This window comes from Mus caroli, chromosome 4 (assembly GCF_900094665.2).
Source record: "Mus caroli chromosome 4, CAROLI_EIJ_v1.1, whole genome shotgun sequence".
Classification (NCBI taxonomy): domain Eukaryota; kingdom Metazoa; phylum Chordata; class Mammalia; order Rodentia; family Muridae; genus Mus; species Mus caroli.
In genome coordinates this window covers 102,081,165-102,090,012 of record NC_034573.1, presented here as the reverse complement: position 1 = coordinate 102,090,012, position 8,848 = coordinate 102,081,165, and the positions used below count along the sequence as shown (strand labels likewise).

Genomic DNA, 8,848 nt, shown 5'->3' with positions numbered 1-8,848 from the left:
GCACTATCTCGGGTTTTCATGTCTCCACTTCAGAAAGGTTCGTCCTTTCTCCAGAGAATCTACAGACCGCACTGTATCTCCCTCTGTGCTGCCCACGGCTCCCTGCACCTCGCTCTACCCACAATCCTCCGGCTCCTCAGGCAGAGATCCTGACATCTGATTTCAGTGTAGTCTCTATAGCCTCTGCTCAACCCACACCAACTTTGTAACCCTGTTCCGATTCTGCCCCATGTTGCCTGTACCCAGCTTCCTCTCTCCTTAGGAGCCTTTACAGAATCATCCTCTCCGGTGTGCTTGTGGACCTGTGGATCTGGGCAAAGACAGGACACTCAGGATTGACAAGCAGAACTCCATCCTACGGCCCAGTCCTTCTGAGGACCTTGCTTTTCTTTTTAAATGGGACAATTCCCGCACCAAAGGATAGAGAATCATAACAGTAAACACCTAGTGAGCAAGCACAAGCTAAGAGCTGTTTACACATTATTGACTCCTCCATGGTGCCCAGAGAAACAGACTATACTATTCGCACCATTTAATAGAGGTGGCAGCCAGGTTAAGCACCTGGCCTCACTTGCCTCCCTGGGGCAGCATTTCCGAGGCACAGAGCGGAATGCCTCTCCTCATGGTTTCAGTTACAACTACAGCGTCATTCCATCACCAACTGATGGTCTCAGACATACACTTGTAAAGTAGGTCTGGTAACTGAATGTAGCATACAGCTAGTGCATACTTTGTATGCGTCTTTGATAACCAGCCAGTGGTATAAGATGGCCACCAGCTCCTGACACCTTCTTACTTATCTGAAGCATGTTCAGTATAGGACCGGGCACACACTGGGCACTCGGTAGTGGTAGTGGAGGAGGAAAAAGATGACAAGTTTTCAATCGCTACTTCCCCCTCCCCCGAAGGACGCTTTTCCCCACCAGCCTGAGCTAACCACAGTGGTCTCAGTTTGAGTCTTCCCAGTGTCCAAGCCAAGGTCAGTTCCAGCTGGCTTCGTGAGAATTTGAGAATAAACGTGGACAACAGAAACCAGGGATTTGAGTCCAATGCTGCGTTCCCGACGCTGGCATTGGCTCCGCTGTCACCTCACCTGTCTAGCGAGGGCCTAGGGACCTCTCCCACCGTATGTCCCAAGTGCAGACCCTAGGAAAGAACGGGAGAGTGGGGGGGAGCCTAGTCTCTGGCTTGCCCCTGACCACTCCTTCACCAGGGTGGGAGTGACCTTGACCGGGCTCTGAACTGGGCTCTTCCAGGCCGGTCGTGGTGTCTCTCTTCCTGACTGCGCAGTAGGTTGTGAGTTGTGGGTCAGGGGCATGCCACCTTTGCCAGGCTCTGATTGACCGGCCTGAGTCACCAAGATGAGCGACACCAGGGAGAGGCTTCAGTAGACACCGCTGGGGGATTCCCTCTGCTCACGACCTAGCTTTACCATAGGTGCTGGGGGCCCCAGCTTAGGGCAGCAGCTATCTGGATCTTCCAGACAAGTCACAAAGGAACACAAAACCAACGTTTCTACGGACCCTCCACCGTGTGTCTGCAAAGTCACCTGTGTGCAAAGATCTAAGAGCAAAGTAGACCCACGGGCGCCTGGCGAGGACACGAGGAGGGGAGATCCTGACACTGGTCTTCGGGGCACGTTTCCTCCTCCCGAAAACAGGGCAATAAGGCAAACTTCGCTGAGGGTGAACTAAAAACAACCATCTCGAAACTCGCGGAGCACAGATATTCTTGGGAATAAACCGGGGCTTTGCTGCTTGCATTTGTCCTGAACACCTGCAAGCAATCCAGGCGCTTCAGGGGACCCAGTGTAGGTCACTCCTGAAACCAAGGGAGCTTGCGGATCTTAGCTTCTCCTTCCACACAGCCTACAATGGTTGGAGCAGAAACCTGGGTGGGGCGGTGGGAACTGGCGGACTGAGCTAGGCCTGGAGGGCTCAGGAAAGTTGGAGTGGGCGGTGGCTGGCCCCATAAACCCCCACCCCGTACCTCTCCTCTTTTCTTAACTTGCTCCGTTCATTTAACCCCTCCATCTTCATTCTTTCCCCGACTCATCTCTTTCTTGCCCGCATCTTTCTTTTCTCGCTCTCACCCCCTCCCTCCATCTCATCGTCACCCTCACACTTTATAACCAAACAGCCGAACCCCCTTTCCAATTAAAGTGGAATTAGGCAACTCAATCAAATTAGTTCCCTATTAAAGCCCTTCTTTATTAAACCGTTTTCTTGTCCTGCTATTAAGTTTCACCGCCTGGCGGAACTCGAGCCGGCCCCAGAAGTTTACCTTGGGATGTCTCCGGGCCCAGTCTAGGGGAGGGGGCACCCTATTTCCTGGAGTGGAGGAGTGACCCTGCGGAGAGCAGGAGGGAGGGATTTGAGGTCGGAGATAGGGGTCGGCAGAGGGGCAGCTAATTCGCAAGAGGTGCGCAGTGGCCTGGCCCGAAGGGGCGTCCTCCCCGCCACTCTCAGTGCACTGCATCTGGCGAAGGCGGCATTCTACGACACCGAATAACTCTCAGGCCGCAGGTCCTGGCAAAAGACGTGTCGCAGGTCGTCTCCCAGCCGCCCTGCCCAGCGCCCTGGACCCCAGAAATTCTCAAGAAGCCAAGAGTGAGGTGTGCGTCTAGGACCGCAGCTAGGTCATCTGCGCGGGGGAAGAGCCCAGGGCCCGGCCTGCGGTGCGGGAACCTGCGCCAGACCAGGCGACGCTCACCACGCCCTCGCGTCACCTTAACAGCAGGTTCCCAGCCGCGCCCCCCACTGCGCGGTCCCAGGCGCCACCCCGCAGCTTCCTGTCTGGGTTCCTTCAGGGTCCGGACACAGGCGCGATCCGTGACTTCGGGCCACCGCGGCCCCAGTGGGAAATTAAAAGTTTTTCCTCCCAGCCGCCTGAGGAGCGGAACGGGATTCGAGCGTTACTTTATTTAGAAAATAACATTTATTTCTAGCTCATACCTATGCAAAGGAAAGCACAAAGTGAGCAGCTGTGCGCAGCGTCGCTCGCTGGCGAGTCCGGGAGCTTCTGGCTCACTCACCCGACGCTCTATTCGTGCTTCAGCGCAGCCTGGACCGCTTTGGAGAACAGCCGCAGGCCGGTGGACCAGGGGTCGGCAGGGTACCTCCCCAGCGTACAGTAGATTTCAGCTATAAAACCCGATACGTACAATGTGCGAATAGTCTAATTTTTTTCCATTTTGTCCTTTTTTTTTTGCTTTGAGTTTTGAATGTTTTCCACGTTAATACCGAGGTCACCTACAGATTACAATTAATAACTTAGAATTCCATTTTATAACATTATACACTGGCTTGTATATATATATGTATAGATTATATATAGATTTATACATATATAAAAACTCACACTGCACCAAGGAAACCCATGCTTATCGGCATAAGCAACAAAGAGAGCGACAAATACCGCAACGAGGAAAGTGCACCTTAGAACGTCTCCTTTTTTTTTTTTTTTTTTTTACAATTGATACCGATATATATGTGTCCCAAAGACTCGAGTCAGTGCCAAGAGATGTATACATCCTAAATTTATATTTGTTAGAGCGGATTTTTTTTAAAAACGAAAGGGGGATGTGTATTGGAGGACACACAAGAGGCTGGTCCATCCTGCCATCCACCTGAGCGCGTGTTGGGGAGGCGAGCGGAGCAGAGGGAGCAGCAGGGGTGGGCGCGGCCGCAGTCGCCCTCGGGGTTCTTAGGGATCCCCAGCCAGGCGAGCAGGCCCGGGGGAAGGTGGCCCGAATCGGGGCGAGCACCCAGACCACAGGGCTCCTCTGGGGACACCTGCGCGGTCAGCCGAGGTGCTCCCACCCCCCACCCCCACACTCTCAAGCAAGTCCCTAAAGCCAACTGTGAGCGGAGGGCGCAGGGCAGGGCGAGGAGGGGCCTGCGGCTGGGGGAGCAGGCTAGGTCGCTGTTTCGGGGTGGCCGGGCTGCCTGGCCCCATACCCTACTGCTTCTCAGGGGTGCCGTTGACCATGGGCCCGTACAGCCCGCCCCCGTAGCCGGGCTCCTTGTGCACCGCAGCGGCGGCGGCGGCCGAGCGGTCGCGCATGAGGTCGCTGAAGGCGTAGTCCATGGGCGGCCGAAAACCGAGCGTGGGCACCAGGCCGGCCGTGGAGTAGGGCGCCATGAAGGCCAGGCCGCGGCTGTGGGCCGCCGCTGCGGAGTAGGCCAGGCGCAGGGGGCTTAGGCCGAGCGGCGCGCCCAGAGGGTAGGCGCCCGCGTCGGCGCCGAAGTGGCTGGCATTGGGCTGCAGCGGCGAGAAGGCGGAGCGGCTGCTGAGCGAGCCCAGCGCGCCGGGCGTCATGGCCCCGGCCAGCAAGGGTCTGTGGTGCGGGGGCGCGGCGGGCCCGGTCTGCAGCGGAGCGGGCAACCCGGCTCCCCCGGCGGCTGCGGCCTCCACGCGCCCGGGCCACGCGTCCTCCACCGCCGCGCTCACCGCGGCCTTCTCCAGCGGCGCGGCGGGGCCCAGGCCAGCCGCCAGGCCTCCGCGGTGGTGGTTGAGCACCTGCTCGATGGCCTGCACCACGTCGCCGCCACAGCCCTGCAGCACCAGCTCCAGGACGCCTCTCCGGTGGCCCGGGAAGACGCGCGTCAAGATGTCCAGCGGCGTCCGCTGCCGCGGCCCGGGCCCGCCGCCCAGCCCCGGAGTCGGTGCGGCCTCGGCTTCTTCTTTGTCAGCCTCCGAACCTGATTCGGAACCCAGGGGGCTGGAGGAGCCGGGGCTGTCCTCCTCGCCGCCACCGCCGGCGCCCGCGCTCCCAGGACAGCTGCCACCCGCCTCCTTGGAGGCCCGGGCCAGAGGCGACCCGGAAAAGGACTCGCCGTCTCCGTTCTCCGAGCCTGAGCCGGGCCGCACCTCCGGGGACGAGGTCCGGGGACCTGAGTCCGCGCCGTCGGGCGACAAGGGCTTCCCTGGCGGCGGCTGCGGACTGTCGGGGCGGCCGGCCTGAAGCAGAGTCTTGGGAAACAGATCAAACTTCTGCAACTTGGCCTCTGAGAGGAGGGAAAAGACGGAGACGTGAGGAGGGATTAAGAACACTGGACCCTTTTGAATGCCAGTTTCTTCTTGTTCCTCTCGACCTCCCAACTATTCTTGACAGGGCTCTGGTTTTATTTTTACCTCTTCCCAAAGATCCTACAGCTCTCCCCCTCCTCCTAGGTTCACGCTTCTTCTGTGCCCAGCCCCCTCCCCCACCCCGACCTGACACCCTGAAAACTTAATGTTCAGTATGCTCTTCCTACATCTGTGCCCTATCACCTCCATTCCCTTCCCATCTCACCCCGCCCTAGAGAAGTGGCTTTGTCAAGGTTCAAATCCGAGCAAACAGAACTTCTACCTATACCTCAGAGTATGTGGAAGACACTACTCACTCAGGCTGCCAGAGCCTTAGGCACTTCAACCTGGAGAGAGGGACCCTTAGGGGACTAGGTCCTTAGCCTCTCTACAGACAAAATAAATTACATCCTATTTCTAGACCACATTTTCCAAAACTCCTAAGAAATGTCCTTTTTCCAAAGAGTCTGAGAGCCGGGGGCCCGTCCCATTGCCCAACTGCCTCCCTCACCTTCGTGTCAAAAAGGTGGGCTTATGCGGGGAGTAGACAGAGCAAAGGAAAGGGACCCGAGAAAAAGGAAAAAAAAAAGTGCCAACTATGAGAAACCAGGCGTGCACGAGAGAGAAACGGAGCCAGAGCGAGGGGAACGCAGAGAATGTTTTGTCAGAAATGCCTTAGGAACAGGAGGAAAGGAATCTTGCTGAGAAACGAAAGAGGGCGTCTCCAGTACTTAGGGAAGTAGTGCGGATTAGAAGGATTGCCAGGGTCTTTTCAGAAGAGTTGGGAAGAAAAGAGAGAGGTGGCCTGTAAGAAGCTCAGAGCAGAACAGATGGGCGGCTTCCGGGCTGCCAGGGGAGACGGCCCAGCTAAATGAGTTAGGCAGTAACTAAGGACCTGCCCCCTAACAAGAGTAAGGCTAAAGTGTTGCCTTGGGGCCTGGGGTGAGGGCGAGGAAGAAAGTATAAAAACTGCTGGCAGGGCAGAGAGTTTATGAGTGGGTGGAGAGCCACAGTTAAGTAGTTGGGGCATCTAAGGAAGGGAGCTGCGCTTTGTCAGGGAGGGAACAAGCCACTAGGCCTCGCACACCAGCCCTGTGTCCCCTGGGCTCCTCCTTCCAGACCCCACCCCACCCCCAGTGTGGCCATGCTCTCACCTGCGCCCCCTGCGCCCCCAGCGCCCCCTGCACTCCCCGCGGGCGCTCCAGTTCCCGGCCCCCCGCCGTCGGTGGCGCAAACCGAGCCAAAGACTTCGTAGGCAGGCCGCGGGGGAATGATGCCGTTGGCGGCGGCCAGCGCCAGGCCCTCGGCAGTGCCGTACAGCAATTGCAACTCGCGCGCCTCGTTCTCCTCCTGCGCCTGCTGCCTGCGCAAGGCCACCTGAGCCGCCATGACGCGCTGGCGCTCGGCGATGAGCGTACACTTGGCGCACAGGCAGTCCTTCCAGCGGCAGTAGCGCTTGTGGCCCTTGAGCGCGGACACCACTCCGTGGTTGCGGCAGCGCGCGCACTTGGGGGTCCGCGGGTACTTCTCCGCTGCCCTCAACAGCAGCGGCGGCGCCCGCAGCAAGCCTCCGGCCACGCTCACTGGTAGCGATGCTGCGGCAGCTGCCGCCGCAGCCACCGATGCCACCGATGCCACGGGTGGTCCCGTCGCTGTCGCTGCTGCTGTCGCCGCGCCGGGCACGCTGGGCAGCTCCGAGCGCAGCTCCATGGCTGGACCTAGCGTGGGGAAAGTGGGGAGACCTGAGTCAGGGTGGTACAGTTACTAGGCTTAAGCACGGCCTGCAGAAACCCATTTTGGGAAACTTTGGTTGTACAAGTTTAACTAAACTTGTTGCTGTCAAACTGCTGGGGAGGCGCTCTGGAACCTCCCTGTAAACAGAACACCCCCACCCCCACCTCTGACCTCTAATATCTGACTACACGTGTAAGATTTCGTTTGAATCAGTAGTTCCGCCAAGGGGAAAAAACAAGACAACGTTTGGAAGTCATTGGTGCAGTTGAATGTAAAGAGGATTTGGAAAGAAAATATTATGCCCAAAGCTTAGGTTAATTGGGGTGAGCCGAGAAAAGAGAAATATTTGCCTGAAAGGGACTCAGATTACAGAGAAAACTTGGGACCAACAAGCGGATGTCAAAGGCAAAGCAAGAAAAAAAGGGAGCAAAATGATCCCGTTTGGTGAACAGGTGAAGAGGAGAGAAATGTGCAGGCGGGGTGAGGAGGTGAACAGGTTGGGCTGGGGTCTTATTTGTAGCTTTCAATGTGGAAGCAGAGGAATTCGAGCGAAAAGGAACTGAAGAATTTCTTCCTGTTAGAAGTAGGGTAAGAACTAAAAGACAAAACTTGGAGGCAAAGTTCGGCTTATGGCCCTGGGATCACAGCCAAAAGAATTCTGCAAATACTGTGGTCTGAGCCTCTAAAGGGTTAGGATCTATTCCACAGAACTGAGTGTAGGAGAGCTGAGGAGAGAGAAAAGCCATCGGAAGAAACTTTCTTTGGACTGGCCACCCTAGCTCAAAGATTAGTTGAATAACAAGAAAAACATCCAGAAACAGCTGACAAGGCGACCCGGACTGAGTGAGGTCCACCGAGAGCGACTGCGCTGCGTAGGAAAAAAATCTCCAGCAAAAGGTAGGGCGGGGATAGGGCGAAACCTGTGGCTTGGGGGTTAGACTTTTAGTCTGGAGTAGTCAGAGGAAAGCACACCTTCAGAAAAGTTAGACTTTGCAGGAGCCGGAGTCCTTTTGCTGCTCAACGCCTCTTACCCAACCCCCACCCCTCCCAGTTTAGGGACAGAGTCCTCAGACACGCCCTCCTCATCCTGGGACCTCTTGGGACCCCGCTTGTGCGCAGGTTCCAGAGTGTTGGTCTCAGATCAGGGTTCTGGGACTTGAACAATCCAGCAGGCCTCAAAGGAGGACAGGAAGTCGCCTCCGAAACTGACCCTGAAGGGACCGGAGAGTCCCACCTGCGCCGCAGCTGCAGAAGGCCCAGCAGGCCCTGCTCCTGGCTTCCGCCGCGGCCTCCACTCTCCGCCACGCAGCCCGGGTCCCCGCCAGAGCCGGGAGCCGCTCCTGGGGTCCCGGTCTGGGAATCCCAGAGTTCCGTGTGCTCCGAGGCCTCTTCCCCCTGACCCTCAAGCACTCAATGCCCAAGGCCCGCAGGGCCTGGGCCTCGCCCTCGGGGGCCACCGACCCAGTCGCCTCCCCTGCTCGGCCGCCGGCCCTCCCCTACCTGCCTCGAGCTCCGGGCTCCTCCTCCGTTGGCACAGCACGCGTCGCCCAGCTCGGCTCGCGCCTCGGCTCTCTCGGCCTCGTCCCTCTGCCCCCGGCCCCTTCTCAGACCACGTCACCCTCCTTCAGCCACCATGTCCGAACTTCCGAACCCCTCTGGGAACACAGCAGTCCAACACCCCGGAGGGGCCTCGGGGCTGGGGGCCTGGCCGGGGGCGGGCTGGTTGCAACCCGCGTCCCCTCGGTGCGCTCCGGACGCTGCGCTCGCCCCGGGCCGGGTAGTCCGGCGCTGCCAGCTCTCAATGAGCCGCTCGCCCGCTCTATTGTTGCTCCTCAGGGCTCCATTAGACAGAATTGGACAACAATGTGGCGCCTGCCATTGGCCAAGGGAGACAGTCGGCGCTCTGATTGGCCGGGCCCGCGCCCGGGGAGCCCCTCATTCTACAGTGTCCGAAATATTCGAAACTCCGCACGCTCTGCTGAGTGCCTGCGGGATGGGAGGGGGCGCCAGGGAAGGAGTGCGCGAGGAGGAGCGTTGCAAATGT

The 8,848-nt window shown here is 58.2% G+C and overlaps 1 protein-coding gene across 2 annotated transcripts; it reads right to left on the bottom strand.

The window, feature by feature from the left end:
• Positions 1 to 2,921: 2,921 nt before the first annotated feature.
• Dmrta2 (DMRT like family A2) lies at positions 2,922 to 8,616 on the bottom strand. 2 transcript variants are annotated; one of them, XM_021161506.1, is made up of 3 exons: positions 8,305 to 8,616; positions 6,225 to 6,788; positions 2,922 to 5,009 (listed from the first exon to the last, which is right to left on the bottom strand). In XM_021161506.1, exons 2-3 carry the CDS (start codon positions 6,778 to 6,780, stop codon positions 3,961 to 3,963), a joined length of 1,605 nt encoding a protein of 534 aa, XP_021017165.1. In that variant the 5' UTR covers positions 6,781 to 6,788; positions 8,305 to 8,616; the 3' UTR covers positions 2,922 to 3,960. The 2 variants fall into 2 exon arrangements, with proteins under 2 accessions (XP_021017165.1, XP_021017166.1); XM_021161507.1 differs by lacking the exon at positions 8,305 to 8,616 and having other exon boundaries at positions 3,920 to 5,009; positions 6,225 to 6,864.
• Between the last annotated feature and the right edge of the window lie 232 nt (positions 8,617 to 8,848).

What these genes read in the sequence shown, in the direction of transcription:
- Dmrta2 (XM_021161506.1), bottom strand. Translation starts at nt 6,780, where the DNA reads ATGGAGCTGCGCTCGGAGCTGCCCAGCGTGCCCGGCGCGGCGACAGCA. An exon ending in TGGGGGCGCAGGGGGCGCAG is followed by an intron (nt 5,010 to 6,224) that starts GTGAGAGCATGG and finishes CCCTCCTCTCAG; the next exon opens with AGGCCAAGTTGCAGAAGTTT.